General features: G+C 37.0%; 7 protein-coding genes across 7 annotated transcripts; 3 read left to right on the plus strand and 4 right to left on the minus strand.

The window, feature by feature from the left end:
- Positions 1-262: 262 nt before the first annotated feature.
- On the plus strand, positions 263-1,648 carry GCK72_006106 (uncharacterized protein; the record flags this gene model as incomplete). The annotated part of the gene is made up of 6 exons (XM_003108765.2): positions 263-588; positions 637-875; positions 923-989; positions 1,035-1,337; positions 1,390-1,464; positions 1,510-1,648. The coding sequence occupies 6 exons, from the start codon at positions 263-265 to the stop codon at positions 1,646-1,648; spliced, it is 1,149 nt and encodes a 382-aa protein (XP_003108813.2).
- Positions 1,649-2,105: 457 nt separating this feature from the next.
- Positions 2,106-5,886, minus strand: GCK72_006107 (uncharacterized protein; the record flags this gene model as incomplete). Its single annotated transcript, XM_003108989.2, has 5 exons — positions 2,106-2,186; positions 2,235-2,466; positions 2,510-2,784; positions 3,981-4,052; positions 5,704-5,886. 5 exons carry the CDS (start codon positions 5,884-5,886, stop codon positions 2,106-2,108), a joined length of 843 nt encoding a protein of 280 aa, XP_003109037.1.
- A 740-nt stretch (positions 5,887-6,626) lies between these two features.
- Positions 6,627-11,542, minus strand: GCK72_006108 (uncharacterized protein; the record flags this gene model as incomplete). The annotated part of the gene is made up of 5 exons (XM_053725477.1): positions 6,627-6,698; positions 7,248-7,322; positions 9,331-9,569; positions 11,257-11,369; positions 11,421-11,542. 5 exons carry the CDS (start codon positions 11,540-11,542, stop codon positions 6,627-6,629), a joined length of 621 nt encoding a protein of 206 aa, XP_053589671.1.
- GCK72_006109 (uncharacterized protein) lies at positions 10,362-10,721 on the plus strand (the record flags this gene model as incomplete). Its single annotated transcript, XM_053725478.1, has 1 exon — positions 10,362-10,721. One exon carries the CDS (start codon positions 10,362-10,364, stop codon positions 10,719-10,721), a length of 360 nt encoding a protein of 119 aa, XP_053589672.1.
- A 568-nt stretch (positions 11,543-12,110) lies between the features above and the next one.
- On the plus strand, positions 12,111-15,594 carry GCK72_006110 (uncharacterized protein; the record flags this gene model as incomplete). Its single annotated transcript, XM_053725479.1, has 9 exons — positions 12,111-12,211; positions 12,262-12,375; positions 13,017-13,187; positions 13,236-13,349; positions 13,396-13,563; positions 13,616-14,206; positions 14,252-14,458; positions 14,507-15,263; positions 15,307-15,594. The coding sequence occupies 9 exons, from the start codon at positions 12,111-12,113 to the stop codon at positions 15,592-15,594; spliced, it is 2,511 nt and encodes an 836-aa protein (XP_053589673.1).
- Positions 15,595-15,807: 213 nt separating this feature from the next.
- GCK72_006111 (uncharacterized protein) lies at positions 15,808-16,026 on the minus strand (the record flags this gene model as incomplete). Its single annotated transcript, XM_003109048.2, has 1 exon — positions 15,808-16,026. The coding sequence occupies one exon, from the start codon at positions 16,024-16,026 to the stop codon at positions 15,808-15,810; it is 219 nt and encodes a 72-aa protein (XP_003109096.2).
- Positions 16,027-20,969: 4,943 nt separating this feature from the next.
- GCK72_006112 (uncharacterized protein) lies at positions 20,970-21,595 on the minus strand (the record flags this gene model as incomplete). The annotated part of the gene is made up of 3 exons (XM_053725480.1): positions 20,970-21,208; positions 21,293-21,440; positions 21,539-21,595. The coding sequence occupies 3 exons, from the start codon at positions 21,593-21,595 to the stop codon at positions 20,970-20,972; spliced, it is 444 nt and encodes a 147-aa protein (XP_053589674.1).
- Between the last annotated feature and the right edge of the window lie 676 nt (positions 21,596-22,271).

The raw sequence follows: 22,271 nt of genomic DNA on the forward strand, positions 1-22,271 counted from the left end.
TTCATTTGTAATCATCTAATTTTTTGTGAACACTCCCTGTAGTCATTTCATTTCGCGCGTTGTGAAAAAATCCCAAAGTAGAAACGTCATTTAATGCATAATTTTGAAATTCTTTGATTCGATCTCACTTTACAATTTAATAAAAACAAACTTCTTATTTGAATATAATTATTCTGTACGTTAGCTTTTAAACACAAATGTGAGGTCTTAGAAATATTTTAAAACCGACTGGACTCGGATTTTTATCATTGCCTAGTTTCAGATGTCTGTAATTCACGTGGAAGAGGGATTCGCAATTCTAGATGAACAGATATATTACAATAAAATATTCGGAAAATTGAATGTAGAAATACGCTCGGAGTTGTATGAAATCAATTCCAAATTTATGCCGGATTCCCAGTTCCAAGCAATGAAGAAACGAGGAATTCCGAACCGAAAAAGAAAAATGCGAAAAGAAGAGAAATCAGAAGAGACCACGTGGATTCAAGGAATAGCATCTGAAATTCAAAAGATTGGGTTATCATCTGGATATTTTACAAAATTAGATTCTCACGATAACAATGAATATGCTAGAAGTGCTGCAGAAAAGTAAGAAAATGTAAAGTAACAGGGGAAAAATGTTTGTGGGAATTTCAGAGCTCTTCTTGTAAAAACTCCTCCAAAACGTATGGCATCTACACAAGTAATTGAGTTCGAGAGCATAGAGCGAATGGATAATTTAATGTGTAATGGCATAATAAGCAATTGGATATCATGCTCTGAAAATAGTCCAGGAATCATTGAAGATTCAGAAAATCATAAGTTTTATATACCACCAGGTGCCACATTTCATGTTGGTGATGTCACGGACGTTGAGCAGTATTCTGTTTTGAACGGTGAGTAGAGTAAGAAGATCTAAATAATAAATACGAGAATACTTCAGAAGTACTCTTTGATCTAGTGATTGCTGATCCACCATGGTTCAGTTTATCTGTGAAACGAAAGAAAACGTGAGTCACCTTCTCATTTATTTATCGTAAATTTGAAAATTTCAGATACAAAATGGACGAACAAGTTCTGGATAATCTTCATCTTCCCAGTTTTACAACAGATGATAGTCTAATAATATTCTGGATAACTAATCGGAAGGGAGTCGAGAACGAAATGAATGAACGATTCAAACAGTGGGATATGGAATTGATTGCCACATGGAAATGGTTGAAAGTGACAAAAGAAGGAGAACCAGTTTATGATTTTGATAATATCAGACACAAGGTTCCATATGAAACGTTAGTTTTCGCGAAAAAACGAAAAAGTTCGGAAAAGTTCGATTTACCGGATAAACTAATAATTGCAAGGTGAACATAATAATGAATTCAAATGAATACTTATCTGATGTGTGAGTTTCAGTGTTCCGATGGCAATCCATTCTCACAAACCACCTCTTCTGGATCTGTTGCGGCATTTTAATGTTGACATCAAACAGTAAGAATGAATTCATGAATCTTCTTGCCATTTCTGGAATTTCAGACCTCTGGAACTCTTCGCTCGATCACTTCTTCCCTCTACTCACAGCATTGGTTTTGAACCATTTCTACTTCAATCCGAACACATTTTTACCCCGAAAAACGCGTGTAACATCAATAATCATCAAAATCTGTATCAATAATTTATTTTGTCTCGATAAATTAATATTTTCTCCAAAAATCGATCAGCGGGTGGATGTTTTCAATAGAAACGGGGAGAAAATTACTGGGAAATAATAATTAGGCGACTAAGAGAATAACTAAAAAACACAGCTCTTGAAAAGTTTGGAAGTGTTGAAAAGGGAGAGTTTTTACAATGGATGATAGAATAAATTAGAGACGAGAATTAGCGCTGAAATAGAAATAGAAATAAAATTCATAAGTGACAGAAAACGATTTTAAGAAAAGAGATACAAACCAACTACGCCCTAGAGTTACTTTACTGAAAATAAATCTTTTTTTTTGAAATATCAGGTGCCTAGATGGGATTGACAAGAGAAAAATGGGGATTGTGAGCTACGCGCTTTCAGAAAGTTATAATTATTGCATTCGGAATTTTTTAAAATTTAAATTTTTTTGATGGTCAGTTGAAGAAGAAATCTAGCAATTGCATTGCTGTTGAGCTGGCTTTTGAGTCGGGTTGGCCTCGAGTTTTTGTCCTTTCGGTGCTTGTTGTGGATCCTGAATTCAAATATTTTATTGATTGAAAAATGAGTAACTCGATCTTACCTTATCCAAACTTTCTGCCATTTTATCACAAATGATCTCGACGAGTTTCTCGAAAACAGCCTTCACATTGATGTTCTCTTTGGCCGATGTTTCGAAGAATTCCAATCCGAGTTGATCAGCCAATTGACGTCCTCGATCCATTGAAACAACTCGCTCCGAATCCATATCACATTTGTTTCCAACCAAAACGACTTGAGCGTTTTCCCAAGAATACGTTTTGATTTGAGTGCACCTTCAAAAGAATTGATTCTCTTAGAAAATATCAGAATACTCACCAATCTTGTACACTGTTGAATGATTCCTCATTGGTGATGTCATACATCAAAATGAATCCCATTGCTCCGCGATAGTAGGCGGTGGTGATGGTACGGTACCTCTCTTGTCCGGCGGTATCCCAGATTTGAAGTTTGACACGTTTGTCTCCTCTAAAGACTGTTTTCACTTTGAAGTCGATTCCAACAGTGGAGACGAATGCAGAAGTGAATGAATCATCACAGTAACGGAAGAGGAATGATGTCTTTCCGACCGATGAATTTCCGATTATCAGAAGCTGAAAATATATAATAAGAATTTGGAAGAGTAGTCATTGGTTACTATTGTCATGTCAATCTATTTGGATTCAACTGCATTTCATACCAGATTCGAGTTTCCCTTTCTTTTCTAAAATTTCACTCGAATTTTTCCCGAAATTCCCTAATATTTGTGTTGGCTAACACTCGAATTTTCTATGTTCTTTCCTCCATTTTATCACTTTGTTTCTTCGTTTTCTTTTATGTGCTTCATCCTCCTTTTTTTGGCAATCCGCCAGAAAAGAGAGGGAATATATATTGGCTCTTCTCATCTTTCTTTTCTTCTCCCAATTCTTTTCTCTTTCCACGAAAAGCGGCGGTTTGTCAAATAAAATATGAAACCAGAGAGTCTCCCAGAGACACCACATCGATTCTTCCTTCTTTCGGAATAGGCAAAAAAAGAAAAGTGAAAGTTTTTTCAACGAATTTCCTTTTTTCTTTTTGGGGCCAAAAAAGAAAGAGTCCTGCGGAAAGAGTGTGTATTCAGAATTGAGAGAGATTCGAGAAAAGAGAGCACTCGACTGGAAATTACGGGGAAGAAGTTGAACAGAAGGAGGGAAAACATCGGTTTTTACACTGTTATTAGTGTGAATACTCACTGAAAATGCTATCGAAAGTTTGCTGAATCTTTTGAAAACGCGAGAAGGAGAACAAGGAAAATCTACTGGAATTAGTAGTAATTATGAGATTCTGGGAAAAATTAGTTTAGTATTTGAAAATCTTTTCCTAAGACGAATTCGTGTGTTGATTAAAAAAAGATGAACATCTGCATCGAATAGACTTTTATCATCCATATCTCAAGTCTTAGAACTACAATTTGAGTGACAGATTTATACTCCAAGACTCCGCCCACTTTGAGTATCAAGCTGCTTGATTTCTCCACTCACTACACTTCTGAAGCGTCTCCAAGCATTGCTACTTCGAGTGATATATTTATATTTTTCTCTTTTTTAAAATCATTTTCGATAATATTCATAGGTTTCTAAAACTATGAAAATCGTTTTTCCCCGTATATCTGACCGATTTGGCACATTTTTATTCAAACCCCGTATACATCTGTTTTTCTTAAAAATAGCTCTCTTAGTTGAAGTGTTTCCGGTCAACCTATTTCGAAACTTGAAGTATTCTTCTCATAAAAATTTCATAACAATCATCTTTCCAAGAGTTCCTTACTCACCTTGAACATGTAATCAAAATTCTGATCGGGTTGTCCCGGTTGAGCACCTTGAGGTTGTCCACCAGCCGCCATCTGAAATAATTTATGTTTCATAATCAGAAATATCAAAGTATCAAAGTTTGTGTAGTTGATTAACAGAAAATATCTCTCCATCTAGGGAAAAAGGAAAAAAAACTTGATTTTTAATTTCGTTCCAAGTTTTAATTTCCCTAGAGAGTTGACGAAACGCAGACAGAGAAATGATTAAAATTGCTTATCACTTTCAAATTTATCAGCTGTCTCTCTGGAGAAAAAAAAAGCAAAATCGACTGGACTACAACTGGTGAAGAAAATAAAAAAGAAGAAGAAGAAGACGTGAAGAAAAAAGAAGAGAAGCATACTCTGGCTTCTCTCGGGCTCTTTTGGAGCTCAGTGTGAAGCTGTGAGTGTGCTGCTCAACACAAATGGATCGATGGGTGGGTTGACTGGCTCCCCTCTCTTCTTGCATGCAGAAAAAGAGCACACTCCTCGTCGCGACGGCGCGCGGCCGATGCATACATCACAACCGCTTCTTCTTCTTCTTCTTCTTCTACTGGCCATCGTCGTATTCTATACACTTCTGAGGAGAAGAAGAAGTGTATGCGTGTGTGAGCTCCGAAAAAAAGAAGAAAAGAGCTCTCTTGGGTGTGTGTATGCTCCTCTCTGTTAGAATGGAGAGCACCGATTTAATAGGGCACCTCACTCGTTTTTTCAGTTTTCAGTTCCATCTATTCATCTTCTTCCTTCTTGCTTTTCTTGTTCTTCGTCTTCTTTTAGATAATTGGACAGCTTCTAGACTAGAATTAGACGTGAGAGGGATTGAAAAATGAAAAAGTAAAGTGCTGATACTATAATCTCAATCAATTTCAATTATATTATCCAAATTCAGATAATTTCTCAATATCTCCAAAACTTTCTAGTGAATAAGGTGAACAGCTATTTAAATTTGAATTGAAACTATCAAAAACCAAGTACACAGAAAAAGGTGAACATTTTCAAAGATGTTCTTAATTCTTCATTTTTCTAAACCCCACTCCTATCTAACATTTGGCATTCTCATTACTAAAATCACATCATTGAAAATCTACAAACTATGAAAAACGAGAAATAACCTAACATTTCGGAGAGTTGTACATATCTAAAGTGTTTTTCAAGTGACGCAAAGTTGGGATATATGTTATACTAAAAAATGGATAAATGTATTCTCAGTCTCGTCAAAAAGATGCAGAAAAGTTAGTCGAGGGAAGAGAAAAAGGAAAAAAGAAGGGAGAGGTTGACTGGTTAATGATGGGATACTCATGATCGAGAAGGTCTGAAGCTGACGTGGCGAAAGGGAAGAAGAATGTATTTCAGTGATTTGAACGGTATCTATAAACTTGAGGATTGGTATGTCAAACAGCTACAGTACCATACAAACAAGAAAATACTTCGATCAATGTAAAATTCTCACTGGGTTCAATAAGTCCAAATATTGACGAAATTAGCAGAACATTTTCAGTGAAACCTAATCCGATGCGTTGATGGATCCTACTGATGTCTACTAATAAACGAAGAAGGAGATGAATTCAGAGGAATAAAACAGTAGAACTAACAGAAATCTAGATGATAATAACTTCAAAGAGGTGTCTGAATAGCCAATGGTCTGGAAACAAACTCATCAGGCTCAGTTGACAGCATCTATATCTCAAAACCTTAATAGTCTCACCTTTTTATTCTGCTTGCATGGCTCACAATCACAGTCATCTGGAGAAGATCCAGAAACCGATTTAGACTTTCTAAACTTCTTGACTTTAGCCTTCAACTTCTGATGAACCTTCTCCTTTTCTTTCTTCTCAACCTTCTCGGTCGAAGGTGTCAATGATTCACTATCCTTCTCCTTTTTAGTCATTTCAGAGAAGAATATTCAGAGGAATATAGTCGACGGGGTGTCTTGTGAGGAAGAAATGGAAAAGAATGGAAGCGAACTGTCCGTTTCGATTCGTTTCCCGATGACGATAAAACCATAAAACGATAGATAAAGAGAGGGCTGGAATTGCACAGAAGAAGGAGGAGGATGCATGTATAAACGCCCCCGGTTCCCGAGCTCGTAAAACTGTTCGATCGGTTCGAGAAACGGAAATGATGGGAACGAAGAAAAAATATGAAAAAATTGAAAATCTATGGGAAATACGGTATGTTAGGTGTTTGATCTGCTGAATCTTTCAGACATTCCAACACCTTTATTCCCGTCGGAATGGATAGTGAAGACTGGGGATTTCATTTAGAGCAGAAATTGTCTTCCAATATCATAGTTGTCAAGGCCCGGCCCGGGCCGGGCCGGGCCGGGCCTTGTCGGCGAAATCAGGGCCCGGCCCGAAGGCCCGGGCAAATTGGCGCGAAAGTCAAATTTTCAAATTTTTTCAAATTTTTTGAATTTTTTTGCGAAAAAGTCACATTTTCGACTATCAGTCAGAATTAGAAGAAATTCTGAAAAATAGTCAAAAATGGTCACATTTCCGATGAAAAATTGAAAAAAATTGGAAAAAAAAATTGGAAAAAAAGGGTCGTTTTTTGAAGCCGGGCCTTCGGGCCGGGCCGGGCCTTGAAAATTTTCTACCGGCCCGGGCCTTGACAACTATGTCCAATATCCTATTTTGCAGTATCACTAAAATCTCGAACGGCGTCGGAATGTCCCGATACATTCGGGATAATGGATGGTTTCTAAAATTATGATACAACGATATCAGAAATGAAACGGTAGAGACATCCAAACAACCAAGAAAGTTATTCATGAGGGACCATTCCGTTACTCGCGAAAACGAGTGAAGAAACACTTCTTACTGTAGAAGATTCTGTTGAAGGAAGGCATTGGGATACGGTACGTTTTTTTGATTTGCTTTATATTTCAGATCATCCTTGTCGCTCTTCACAACGGAGAGAATAAAAACGTCGTCAATGACCGATGGTATAAGATGGATTCAAAGTTAAGGAGGGATTATAATTCTTTTTCTCATTTCTCCAATTGAGAATGCCGCGCGTTATACTTTGGGTTGACCAGAACTATGCGTCTTCTTGAGTTCAGCGAATCCTCAAGCATAGGTTCGTTCATTCGTTTCAGACCTCTTACTTAATCTTTGGGATAAAGTAACAATTTGGTTATCAGTTTTTTGAACACGAGCATAAGTAAGTTGTTTTACGAATATGAAGTTGGTATGAAGTACCTATCACAAACACAACATATACTGAACCTTCCATCTATGAAAAACTCACTCGACTTCTGGCAGATGCGATAGCAGCTTGTTGGTTATTCATCGTCTTCTTCCCCTTTTTCGTTTCTGTCGTTTCCTGAAATCAGAAAAAGTTCTACAAATATTTTCCAGATATACAAAATAAAAATATGAATAACGACGGCCAACATGCTAGTAATATTGACATCGTCAAGTGACAAACTGAATGTTTGTGAAATCCGATACGCAAGGAAAGGAAGAAAAAAGAAGAAGACCGGATTTGGGAGAGCAGCGGCAAAGCCGCGAAAGGCTTTTGTTTCTCGCATAAATCTGATAAAAATTGTGTGGTGCACAACGAGAAAAACTGATTTAGAGTGTATAAAGAATTAAGAGAGTTTAGACATGAAAAAGGTTAGAAAATGTGTGAAGAAAAAGAAAAAAAAACGGAAAAAAAAGAAGAGGAAGATGATGTGTGAAACAAAGAAATAACGACTTTTCAAAACTAACATTTCTTTGGTTTTTTTAAAGTTCTAAAGTTTGATCAACTCGATGGAAGCCTTAAAATTTAGTAGTTTTATAGATTGATAATACAACCAAATGTCATGCATTCATTTCCTACTCTCCTTTTTAAATATGAATAGTTGTTTTTATGGCAAATACTCATTTACTACCTGCTCATTTACTACCAATTGCTCATTTACTACCTTACTCAATTACTCCCATTACTCTTTTACTAACATTTACTCATTTACTACCGTTTGCTCATTTACTACTTTTACTCTTTTACTACCGTACTGCTCATTTACTACTTCACTTTTCACCATTCTCTTAGGCTTAGGTTTCTTAGAAATTCGGAAAAAAATGACGAAAACGGTTATTCATCGTATCTGTCAATTGTTTTCCGAATTTCTAAGAAACCTAAGCCTAAGAGAATGGTGAAAAGTGAAGTAGTAAATGAGCAGTACGGTAGTAAAAGAGTAAAAGTAGTAAATGAGCAAACGGTAGTAAATGAGTAAATGGTAGTAAATGAGTTGAAGTAGTAAATGAGTAAGGTAGTAAATGAGCAATTGGTAGTAAATGAGTAGGTAGTAAATGAGTATTTGCCTGTTTTTATGGCTCCGCGACAATTCACAACTGCGACATTTCGCAACTGCGACATTCCACAACTAACGTAGGTTTCGCAACTGCGACACTTCGCAACTGCGACATTTCGCAACTAGTCATTTCGCAACTGCGACGTTTCGCAACTAGGACATTTCGCAACCACGACGTTTCGCAACCATTAAACTAGCAAAAGTTTAACCTAGTTTTGTCTAAAAGTGGGTCAGATAACTTTTTCTTCTATTTAATTATTTTCAAATATGTTCCCAAGCACTTTGGTACACTCAACATTTTTAGCTGACCCAAATATGCAAATGCCCAGTGGTTGCGAAACGTCGTGGTTGCGAAATGTCGTAGTTGCGAAACGTCGCAGTTGCGAAATGACTAGTTGCGAAATGTCGCAGTTGCGAAGTGTCGCAGTTGCGAAACCTACGTGAGTTGCGGAATGTCGCAGTTGCGAAATGTCGCAGTTGTGAATTGTCGCGGAGCCGTTTTTATCAGGTTTACTGTGGTCTCATGTACATTCCTACTGTAGCTGACCTGCACAAAAATTGAGAAGAATGGTTGTGACGTTTTGGAAAGGACAGGTTACGGTACTAGATTGAAAAATGAAAAAAAAAACTTATCAGTTACATGATCAAACTACATTGACTAATCTAAGCTTTCAGATATCTAGATTTGCTGTATGAAAGTATTTAGACAATAAACTTTTCTCTTTAACTTGGTTTTATCAACTTCAAAGTGGCCAGCTTACTGCAAGGGTGTTGAAACATGCAATTAAACATCAAAACAACAGAATAAACTCAAGATTTCAAAGAATAATATTCTAGTTTCCGGGATTTTTTCGAAAAGAAAATAAAGGAAATCGATAAAACGGTGTGGCTGCCTCGGCGGAAAAGAGTGATGCAAGCCAAAAAACAATGCGAAGTTCGCACGGAACCGTCATCATTTTATGGATATTTTTTGGTTTTTTAAACGACTCTTTTTGTTTTCTTTTTTCATTGTTCGTGCACTCGTAAACTTACATTATCAAAATTAGGAGGAAGAAATCCTGAGCATTTAATGAGATATCCATTGATAGAATACTCGAATTCAGCACAAACCATTTCAGAAGATGAATAGACGATTATGATGACTCTGATGACCAAATGAAAAGAGAAACGGATCATGATGACCGGTGGAGGATTAAACCAGATCAAAACATGATTTTTTTTAGTTAGATCGTTTTGTTCCGATATTTGCCATGAATTCGATTCCGGAATTACTGGATGAACAATACATTACCAAGAAAAACATTATTATTTTACACGGTTTCCACATCTAACTTGAATTCGTTTTATAACACCTCTTTCGTTGATGACTTCGAAAAACATTTAACAAATAGTTGCTCTGTTCTTGATTGGAACTTATGAAATGAGACATATTTTGGTGTACTTCTTGAATTTTCAAAACATCCATTCCTAGAGAATAAATCGTAAAGGTGCCTTCGGAAAGTCCTTCCTGAAATTGTTGTACCCATCAGCAAGTGTACACCTCGAGCAAGATGTTTCCCTGGATCTATTTTTATTTACACAGATACCAGCAAAGTTGCATAAGGAATCCTTATATTCGTCATATTTAACAAACTATGTGAAAGTATTAACACTTCAGCTTTTTTCAATACTTGGATCGAGCTGAGAATCAATACCACACAAAAAACTCTTTTTTAGCAGTCTTGAGTGTACAATTAATTTCAAAAAGATTGTGTGCCCTTGCAAATAATATATTTTTACCAACTTAGGCTTTGAAATAACCTGAAAATTTTGGTTAAGCATGCAACGTTCATTCCCTGTTTTCTGATAATGATCCTTATGATTGATTTTATAAAGATTATAATGATTAACCCGAATTCAATAATTTCCAAATTTTTCGGAAAAAAACTGAAGGTCTCGCAACGAAAAAGGTGAAACTCGGTCGACTTGAAGGCGCGACGAGCAATGTTTTCCGAGAAATTTAAATTTTCGTTCATCACTTTTTCAATTAATTTTTCATCTTACCGAGATTAGGAATTCGAACAATGTCACCGAATCGTAAAAACACAAAGTGCCCAATAAATGTTGAAACCGATCGAATGATGACATTTCTTGCGGATTATACGAAAAATGTCGAATTCCCGGTGCAAATGAGTTTATTGTGGAAAGAATACAAAACGAGATGTGAAACGCATCGAAAGGTTGATACGTTACGAAAATTATTCAGTCAAAAACTTGCTCCAAATATTTGGAAGACGGAGACGCTTGATGATCAGACAAAACTTGTAATATTGTTTGCCACGAGTACACCGATGAATCTTCAATATCTGAAAATGTTAGTGAAACTTCATAATTACCCTCATAAAGCTATTTCAGAATTCAAGATCAAGGAGAAGCCGAGATAGATAAGGAAGGAAGAATTTTAAAGACTGCGGCGTATATAGCCGAATCTTTTTGATACTTGTCCAGTGGCGCGCGCTTGCGTCACTATGTTGGCGCGGAATTCAAATAAAGAAATTTTCAGAAGAGCGGAGGAAAAGCGATGAAAGAAGGAAAAGAAAGATAATTGTTGATTTAAAATATGTGATAATTTTAAAAAATCGAATAAATAAAGATTTAGATTGAATTTTTGTGTCAAGAATTGAATTTTTTACAGAAATGAAATGGAGGAGAATAGAAAAAACATCTTTTATTGAAAATATGTGGAAGTGGTTTAAAAACTGAAGGTGTCGAAGAAATTCACGGTTGAGAGTCGAAAAATGAAATCTGTAACACACTTTAGATCAAAAGGAGAAAGGGAAGCCGAAAAGCATTCATGAAAGAGAAAAAAAGAGTGCGAAGTTAACCTCCGAAAGCAGACAGAAAGGTTAGCTGGTCAGAACGAGGCTCAGCTAACACTAGCGGTCCGCCTGGAGGAAAAACGCATTTATAATGAAATACCTGATAAATTTTGGCGATGAAGAGTAAGAATAAGGAAGAGAGGACACGAAAACACGTAGATATCCTGGAAAATGCCCTGGAATAATGATAATTCCTGGAATAATGATAAAATCCTGGAATAATGATAATTCATTATTAGTAACATTTTATACAGACCGACTCACCTCTCGAGCACGACACCAATCCATTGGAAGACTCTTTTCATTGGAATTACTGGCGTAAATGCCCCGACTGTCTGCTTCCCGTCCACCTCGAGTGTGGAAACGGTCAGAAACTTTGCGCTCATTGCAACGTAAAATTTGTTGACTATGATTAATTTCATCGATATTTTTAATTTTTAATTTTTTCAATTACTGTCCTTTTGTTGCTTTTATTTACACATTTAGTAGCCACTTTCCGTTTCTTCGCCTTCGGCTACGAATATTTTTTCATTTTTTAAAATTTTTTCTTTTCTATAAACAAATTTTTTTTATTATCTTCGAAATTTTAAGCAATTTTCACCGAAAAATTATAAGGAAATCTATAAATCTGACAGAGAGCAGTAGTATATGAAACAACAACTATCGACTTCTTTATTTGAATTCCGCGCCAACATAGTGACGCAAGCGCGCGCCACTGGACAAGTATCAAAAAGATTCGGCTATATACGCCGCAGTATTTTAAAGTACAATGCGAAGAACGGTGGCTTGAAACTGAATGCACACAAGAAAGAATCCGAACAAAACCGAGTGGAAAACACTAAAATCAACACCGAAACGTCGGATCAGGAATCGGTGGATCTCAATGAAGATCCCATGAAAAGGCGAAAGCCAAATGTAAATGAAGATAATGAGATTATAAATTTCTTCATTGAAATGGTCAAAGACTCATCGTTGCCATCGAACGTTCGTACGTTGTGCAAACATTACAAAGATACCAAAAATTCGTTAAAACATGTTGATACATTGTATAAACGGTATAAATTTTGGTAGTTCGCTATATTGCTATGACTTCAACCTCTTTCAGTTTCAAGAGAGTTTTGGCTCCTAATCTCCACGATCTGGCTAATTGTGATATGAAAACCAAAGTTCGATTGTTTTTTATGACAAACACTCCAGTCGACGAAAGTTTTTTGAAGAGGTGAGCAAAAAGAAAGACGATGTATTGTTTTCTTTCCAGGATTAGTGAGAATGCAATAGTTGTGGTGGACAACCAAAACCGTATCATTGAGTATAGATCTAATGAAAAAGAAGGCTTGGAGTTGAAGAGAAAATCCCCAAAACCCTATGGAACGACGAAGAATATCCTAACAGCGAAGAGTGTTGAACATTCAACGGAACCGATTATTATAGAGGATAGTATGGACGACTCTTCAACTGTGCAGGAACCATTTAATGAAGCGAAATTTGAAATATCTGAAGGAACAATGCAGAATCTCCTTAATTTCTTCAACAAAGACACTGTAGACGAGATTCCGTTATATCGAGAATGAGAAACTGAGGGCTTTGAGGGAAAACCAAATCGACGAAATTCCGCTTCGAAAAATGGGATTTCTTAAATTTTGAGTAATTTCATTCTTAGTCTTCCTTATTTTTACTAGCCTTGTAAATTTTTTTGTTTTCTGAGCAAATAAAATTTCCTACCAAGTTACTGTAATTTAAAGGCACATGTCAACAGTGAGTTGAGTCTCGCAACGATCTTGCGATTAAATATTAATTATTATCGAATTTTAACTTACAAACTGCAATTCTCGAACGTTATTCATATTTGTTATTTTTCAGAATAATAATGACTGATACGCATGCTGATGTTACTCGAGAAGATGGAGCTTTGATGAAATTTCTAATAAAGCGAGCGTTACAAGCCAGCTCACCGTTGTGTAAAGGCCAAATGTGCGAAGAATACAAAGAAGCCACCGGATCGAAGGTGCCAGAAAGAGATTTGCGAAAACGGTGAAATAGAACGAAACAAGTTTATTTTTCCATAAAAAGTAATTGCAGCTTTGTGACAATTCTTGCACCAAAAATCGGAAATATCAACAATTATGACGCTGCAGTACTAGCCAAGTTATACTTCGTAACAAGCACGCCGGTCAATGAAAAGTTTTTGAAAAGGTGAGAAACTAATATACATATATTTTTCCCTACTTTACTGTTTTAGACTGCAGGAACACAACATTGTTGAATTGGATAATGAAAAACGAATCATAAAACTAGTGGGAAAGAAAATGAAGTTCGAAGGCGTTCATTGTTTTGGTGATAAGGTTGATAGATACAACGAATATAAAGCTAAAACTGGCAATTTTAGTGAATATTGTAAACCGACAGAGTAAGACAACGATGCACACTTCAAACCAACTGAAATACGCAAACATTTTCAGAGGAGGCTCTCTGGAAGCTATGAATTCAGCTCCATCCACGTCTTCAAGAAATATCGGAAGTAAATCCGTTGCTACGAAGCATATAGACACTAATACGAAAACAAAAGCTCTATCCGCTCCCACGAACTCACGAAGTGGAAAAGACCGCTCTTTGAAAAAAGAAAAACGTCGTAAAAGACAAAAGAAGTCTTGTTCAGATCAATTCACTGATTCTCCATCTATTGAATGCTTGTCAGCAATTGTAACAATCAAGTCTGAAAATAGTGAAGACTCGGCTCTGTCCGAGTATAAAATGTCATCGGATAGCAATCATGAAGAGGACTCAATTGACTCGCATAATTCGATGAATTTTGAGATTTTTCGATATTTAGCAATAAAGGCGAACAATGTACAACAACCGTTAGAATTGTCTACTCTTTGGAGAGACTTCGTAGTGGAGACGAAGACGAACAGTAGTCCTTCGGATGTTGAATCAAGATTTCAACAAAGTTTGGCTCCGAAAATCCACACTTTGAGAGAGTTTGATTTGGAAACTCGAGTTAGAATGCTGTTCGCTTCAAGTACACCAGTCGAAAGAAAGTTTTTGAAAGAGTAAGGAAAATGAAAGCAAATATAGATTGAAATTTCCCTTTTCAGACTTAAAAAAGATGCAGTTGTGGAGCTTGACAATAATGATCGTATAATCAAGTACAAGTCTAATAAAACCGGTGGCTTGAAACTCGGGGGTGGCGAAATCATTGGATCCAAAACGAAGAAGAGAAGAAGACGAGTTTTCGAAGAATCAGAGGATTCAGATGATGATTTGTTCCCCTGTGGTATTACTAATGAGAAGAAGAGTGAAGGGTTTGTTGTAAATTATTCCATCTTATTTTGTTTAATAAATTCTTACAGAGGAAAAAAGAAACGAAAAGTGGTTGTCTATTTATCAAGTGACGAAGACACGGGTTTAGACGAAATAGAAGAAAAATCGAAAATTTCATCTCAAACCCAAAATCTCACTCCTTCAATACATGATGTGAAGTCTGAAGTTGAAACTAATATTGCTCCTGACGCTTCGGAAATTCCTTCAGAAACGAGATTCGACCAGGAACTTTACATTACAGATAACAAAGCTACTCTGGAAACTCAAGTTTCCCTGGGAACCACGATGGCCACAGACCTTTATACGATTGAAGAAACACCAATCAATGAACAACCGAAGGATGTTTCTACGGAAAAAAACATGCCACTACAAATTGTTCCAGTGACTGAGCAACAAATTTTTCCGATGTCCAATAATGAAATTGAGCTTTCCAATATCTTCTTAGGATCTTCAGCCTTTTCACACTATCATCAAGGCGGAATACCATCAAGACCTCCTTCTCAGAACACCTATTTTGGTTCTGAAATGTTTTCTATGCAGAGCATTTCTTCACTTCCCCAGTTCGATCTCACTCCATCCCCAATGAATCAGCTGTCACTATACTCACCACCGTTTTTCGAGTCCAACTCACTACCAATGTTTTCTAATCCTGGTCCTGATTCGATAACCCTAAAAGATTGCTTGAAATTACTAAAAATTCTTGTGATTTCACTGGAAACTCCACTTCTTCATGGTCTCAGTGAACAAATCAAGCAAACTATCGAGAAGATCGGAGACGACGACGAGGTATAAAAGAATCATGTGTTTTTATTTGAAAAGTTGTTTTCAGAAACTTCTGATGAGTGACGTGCTTCCAGTAGCAAAGGCCGCTTTCTTCGGTTTGAGTCGAAAGTTTCGAGCACAAACTTCAGAGGATCATCCGAATATGACCAAGAATGTTAAAGAATTTTCAAAAATATTTAAATGCTTTCTACTAGGATTGGAGTCACCATCTCTAGACGAACTTTTGAATGACGTTAAAACGATTTCGGATAATACGGAATCTTGCGATCAAATAGTAATGATCAGTGACATTCAACAAGCGATTCAGAGTATACTCTCTACTTTTTCTCGTTAACTGTACCCCAACTGCACCACGTGTTTCTATTCTTCCCCGATTCGTTTAACGCATGTTCTCGTTCACCGCAATAAATTCGTTGCTTTTGTAAAATTTCTGAAAATGACGAAAGAACTAAATAAATCTCATTTACTACTTTATTGGATGTGAAACCAAAAAGAGAAAGTTGCATTTCGTCTGGCAGTTGGCTCTTCTTGACGTTGTTGTCATCGTTTATGGTCCAAGATAGCAAGACTGATCAGTGCGAGCCTTGAAGACTTGTTGTCCTGGATTGGTATTTCCTCCCGATCCTTGGTTTTGGTTGTTGCTGGCTCCTCCACCACTTCCACCGGATGCATAATCTTCACGAGCGTATCCAGACGATGAGGCATTCGATCCCATGTAGCCGGAGCTGTATCCACCAGCGCTCATGTAAGCCGACTTGTCCGCCATTGCTGTCTTCGATTGAGGGTTGTTCAGAGAGAAAGGTTCTCAGAATACTGTTCAACTGAGCTTTCACTCTTCCTTATATGCACAAAGATCTGGGGCAAAGATAAGGAATTGGCATGTGGAGAGGGTTTCACGAACAAATTCCCGTACGTGAGTAGTAAAAAGAGTTTTCGATGAATACGTAAATAAATGTTTTTTTTATTTCTCGATCAGCCAGAAAGTACAAGAGCGAAATGTTTGTTGTGAGTATTTTTCAAACTTTATCTCTTTTGTTCTGATAATTTCTTGGCCACTGGTTTGTCTTGACATTGTATCTTCTCCTAGAGTATCTAGTTCGTGAGGAAAAAGGTAAAGTCAAATGTGATTTTTTGAAAAATGTACTGATTCTATAATATTTCCTACTCTGAATAATAATTAGACTGATTTAGAATTCAAATGCCTTCCGTTTCCCTATTCAGCTGTTTTGTCTTTTTCCTCTTCTTTTCCCTTTACAATACTTATCCATCAACAATGAATTGACAGAAATTGACGGGAGGAATCCGATTCCGCTCAAGTGATTTCGCAGAGGGGATTACTGTGGATGCTCCAATTTTCCACGTCATTCATTGTTGGTTGCTTCCAAGTAAAAAGAGGAAATAAGTGAGTTGCGTAAACTTCGGAATGCTAACAAGTCAATGAATGTAATGAGTGGTAAGAGAAGTGGTTCGGCACTTTTTTTAGAAGATTGCGTGCACCGATTAGTAATTGGAGAGTGTGACCACATGCCATAAGTCACCAAGTGTTGAGAAAAAGCAAGAATACCGGAACAGTTCCCGGTAACATCGCTCCGTTTTTAATCAGATTGAGCATAGCTTCATCTCTATTTATGACGTCATAAGTCATTTTCCATGATCTCCTATTAATGTCCACTTATTTCTAACACTTTCCAAATACCTCAATTATCATTATCTAACACGTTACCTAATCATGGCAATCGAGCCTCCATTCTTTGCTTCAAATCATTCGTCAAACACCATTTCGGCCAAAGTTACATAACCACGAGTGGTGGTCTCACTCTATATATATTTAACCAATCTGTTTCTAGGTGGAAGAATTAGAAGGGCAGGATAGAAAGTGTACTTATCTTATTAATGTATGTGTCTTCTGTTGATCAGAAGAGGTGACAATGGGTCAACTGTGTTTGCATTTTTGGATTGTTTCATGGAGTTGGCACCACGGAATTTTGATCACAATTCTCCAAAACTTTGAAGTTCTCAGAAATTTTCGAGATATTGATCAGTTTGACAGTTTGACAAATTGAGTTACCACGAGGGAACTACAATTTCGGTGTTTAGCATTATTTAGCTTCTTGGGACTGGAAACTCAGTCAAGTTTGTTCAATCGTTTTCGATTGGAAAACATCTTATATGAACACCAATCGTTCAGCTGAACTCCGTATCCTGACCAGTACTTCAAATAGTGCTCGCAGGTGTCATATACCTGAAGTTTATAAAATCACTTGTGCATGCCACGTGTCAGATTTTCCTAATACTTTACTTATCCCTCTAATCTTCTAGTACCGTCTTGAATGATGTAACCAAGTGTCTCTAGTGTTCAAGTGTACACACACAACTATCCGGTTACTGTAGAATGGTGCTTCCGAAGCTCTTCACCTAATTAATCTGATACGTTCTACTCCTCCGTTTCTTTCTAAATACTCTTTCGTCATTGGATTATAAAAGAAGCAAACAAGAAATTGGACGGAGAAAAAAGTGTCACGCAAAGAAGAAAAAAGAGAGAAGCGATGAGATGTCTTCTGATTCCACCTGTCATGTCACGCAATGACCCTGTTTTAGAAGAAACTGAGAGAATAATTAAAGAAGAGAAATATGGTATGCATAATTTAACAGCAGTGATTTTGAAATTTCGAATTCAATTCGATATATTTGAATTGCCCCTGAACAACAGTTCACTACTGTATCCCGACTCTCAAAATGAGGGAAAATCAGAAAATCATGGGGGATTATCGTTAGCTCATTCTCTTGTCTTTTTACTCTTTCTGCTCTCCGTGTAATCCTTCCAAAAGAAACAATAGAAATAGTGATTAATTTCGGGTCGAATAGCTCTCAACACACAATATAATTATGGTTTTAGTGTACTATTTACGAGTCAACAAGAGAAAACAACGAGAGAGATTTAATGTGAAAATTCAGGCACCAATTCTATTTTCTCACATATTTTGTCAACATAAAAATGATTGACTCAAGAGTGACATACGGTTGGAGTGTTACGTAATCCTTTCGGACACATCCTTCTCAATACGAGAATCAAGAAGGCGTCAGCGATGCAATCGTCTATTTTTTTGTTCCGGGCAATTAAAAAATTGAGAGAAAAGAGGAGAACATGTGTAATCGGTCGGTATTTCTTTTGAAGAAATCACAACTGTTTTGCAGGCATCAGAATGAGAAGTTTCATAAAAAATGGAGTGAGTACTTTGTTTCATCACTGTATTTGGTTTCACAAGTAACGCAAAATATTGATATTTTAACCAGATACAGTACTGGACAAAAAGTTTTTGTATTTGTCGAAAATTCCTAAACGATGACATTTGATCAACCAGCCTTTTGTGTAATTTTGGAGCTTTCCCAGAATCCCGGTTGGGTACGGTTGTCATTAAAAACTGATTCGTTTACCACGCACTTGTGGTTATAGAGCTTTTATAAATTTTATACAGTAATTGAGACCTCGGACGATATTTGATAACATTAAGCGCTGCACCTGGTGTTTCCATAATGTAGGAAAACGTTCTCTTAATTTCCAAATTCAATTTTTCCTGCAGAATTTCCCTCATTGTCATTAGATTGTTATCTCTTTGACATCTTCTTTTTCCATCATTTCTCCTTCTTTGAAACATCCAACCCGAAATTGAGGTACTAAAATACGGGGCGGTCTGTCACAAAGGAGAGTATCTTCTTGTCGCTAATGTACTCGTTACCCAATCGAGAGAAAACCAAATGACCGAGAGATGTTAATCAACACAAGAACATTATGTTGCATTGAGTTGAAAGTTGCCGCGTGCCGCTTATCTCGGTTATAAATCGTGTCGATCGAACACTTGTCTTTATGTTTCTTTTTGCGGTATCTTGATGATACCGGAAGTAAATCAACAGTGAGAAGATGGATTAGTCGGGCGGTGAGGTAGGTTTTTTGATACTTGACATGATTTGTTTTGGGAATGAAAACATTGTTTATCAGATGAAGATTACTGTTAGATTGTGTTGATCTACACTGGTACATGGTGTCAAACGCTTCCTTCCGGGACCTCGATGAGAGGGTTCAGATAACGATATTTCTCAGTAACAGGTACCTTCATTGAAACCTTTTCACTACAGAATCAATTAGAAATGAGTAATGAATATCATGGAATTACCCCATTCCATTTCCAAATATATCAAAATGAGTGTTGACCCTATTTATCTTTCTGAAAGGTGTCACTTTTTGCCATGTCATACCATACACATGTACACAGAAGACACATTTCCATGTCAATTTTCTAGTAAACATGGTAAGGAATGGATAATCAGCTGCATGCGCGGGAGCCCTCCGATAGAAATGAGAAGAAAGACAACTCGAAAACGAGAGACGTTCAGAGACAATTGCACCTGCTTCTTGTACATTGTATGCCCATTGATTAATGGGTCTGAATGTCGCTGTGCACGTCTTCTGAATAGTTATTTGTTATGTTTCTCTTAATGGCTTCTCCTCCGTTCATTTCGTGTTGATCATCACATGCAATGAACAGATCAAATGACCTTTTTGGAACCGTAATGTACGGTCAACACAGGAACAATATGAGAAAAAGAGCACCACCCACCTGTCAGCTTTTTGTAACAAGATCCGCGAAGATGATGGGTACATCGGAATGCTCGATGGTCTATTTTCCTAGATGAGAAGCTTGGAAGCACAGAATCAAGATTACAGCCAAGCACTGAAGCAGATCAGACCCTTTTTTAATGAATCATGCAATTTTAAGGTCTGGATACTGTATCTTCCTTCTTCCCCATAATCTCAAAATGAATGCTCTTCCTATCTTGTTGCAATTTAAACTACTGAAGTTCTGTTCAAGAGAAATCAACGGATTTCTAAAAAACCGGAATTAAGAAGCTCGACAATAAACCTGCCATTTCGTAATTGGTTAAACATAAAGGACGTGAGGAATCATCAGTTCTTCGCAGTTTAAAACTTTTCAAGTAATAGTGTAACTGTCAAATTGTACAGGATTGAGTAAAAATCTCTCTATCTTTGGCTTCTCACGACTGCCTTGCAGTCGACTCAATTGGTATTCTTTGGTATTTTTTTCATAGAACACCATAATAACTTTCAGTCGTCATCGTAAAACGTGCTGTCAAAAAGTTTTCCATCCAAAAAATATGATTTTCCGAAACTGGTTTCTGATTTCTCAGGTGTGAGGTAAACTGAAAGTTACCTCTTCTTCAGTTTTCAACCCCGATCGTCTTACTGTCAATTTCATTAGCATCAGTGTCACTCAATCTAATGAAAACACAAGTCACTCAGTCATTCTATTCACTATTTCTAACCACTCAATCCACATCATAAACCCCCTCTCTCTTCTTTTTTATATTCCTTGTCTATTGTATGTTCTGTTCATGACCCAGAAATGGTGCCAGCCGGGGGATTATTAATAAGGCTCCCCTCGGTTTCTCGGTGGAAGCGGGTCCTAAGACGCCAAGGTCTTTCTTTCGGATTTAATAGGCTAATAGAGAGAAAATCGAGAAAAAAGGAAACGATTGACACAGAATTGAGTGAGTTTTAATGTGTAGGAATTGATTTATTTATGATTATTTTATGAACTAAAAGCGGAAAAATCCAACAAAAAACAATAAAGACCCGTAAATGAAACACCCGATCTTTTGATAAGAAAAACTATAAAAAATGTGAATTCAGAACTATTGATGGGGATAGTTTGAGTATGAAACGGGAGGGTAACACATCTGAGTTGGAGAATAAGATGAAGAAGAAATAGAAGACGTCGGGGAATTGAAGTTATGAGAATTGTCTCCATGTTGTGATGGCATGGAAGGTGTTTGATGGTAGGTTGGTGGCAAATACATAGCGAATTCCTCCTTCACAACGAAGCTGTTGAAGTTGTTGTGGTTCATTGAATAGTCAGAAGTTGGAGAAGACACTGAAAATGAGGGAAAATGAGATAAGAAAAGAGGAAAAGCCAGGGAAAGTTGAGAATTGGAAGGACTAGGATGAATATTCTTACCTGATGATTGCTGGGAGTCCTTATTCAGCAATTCTTGAAGTTGTTGAATGTATCTTACAGCCTCACGGAGAGTATCTGCTTTGCTCCACTTCTTCGTGTGGTTTTTTGGTTGGAGTCGGTTACGGAGGACGTCGAATCCATGATTAACCTGGAAAGAATCAAAAATGAAATTATAATAATTGGGTTACGGTAAGTTTCTAGAGTCCTATACAGTAATACAATTACTAAACTACAAAAACTGCTTACCTGATGAACACGGTTTCGTTCTCTTTCGTTTCTGGCGACTTGATTCTTCTTTGCCATGTTTTCTTCTTCTTTTTTTGGGACAAGCGGGAAAAAGAAAATGAAAGAATAGAAGATGGTGAAGAGGAGGGTGGTAGCTGTGGAGTGAGGGTGGATGAGGGAATGAATAGGCTAATAGGGAAGAAGGGCGGGAGGGAGGGAAGACGACGGGATGGGCGGTGCTTAATTGGGTGGATATCGAGAAGGATGACACACCCAAACCGTATTGCACCAAACTGTAGATTTGAGGGGCGGAGTTTGGTGATTTGGTGGAGTGAGAGGGAAAGTTCTGAAATTACGGAAAATATTACTGTATTAAGGAGCATGTTGTTTTCTAAAAAGGAAAGGGAAATACTCCAGAAAGATACAAGAAAAGTTTGAGGGAAGCGAAAAACCTAAATTTTATAAACAATTGTCTGAATGACGAATGATTTTCCAGATAGAGTAGGTTTTGGGAAAATAAACGACAATAGAATCGGACTGATGTAGTCCACTCTTAACTTACTCTAATTTCACATCAAATTTTGACAGCACATATTACAGCTGGTACTGGTTTGACAGGCATTTTCTGACATTTTAAAAACGTGCTTCGACTTTATAGAAGTTTTTTTCAAAAATGAAAGTTTCTCAATTCTGGGGATAGTTGAATGTCAGTCTAGTTGAACCAACAAAATACATTTTTCTTTTCTTCTTATTC

This window comes from Caenorhabditis remanei, chromosome II, assembly GCF_010183535.1.
Source record: "Caenorhabditis remanei strain PX506 chromosome II, whole genome shotgun sequence".
NCBI lineage: Eukaryota > Metazoa > Nematoda > Chromadorea > Rhabditida > Rhabditidae > Caenorhabditis > Caenorhabditis remanei.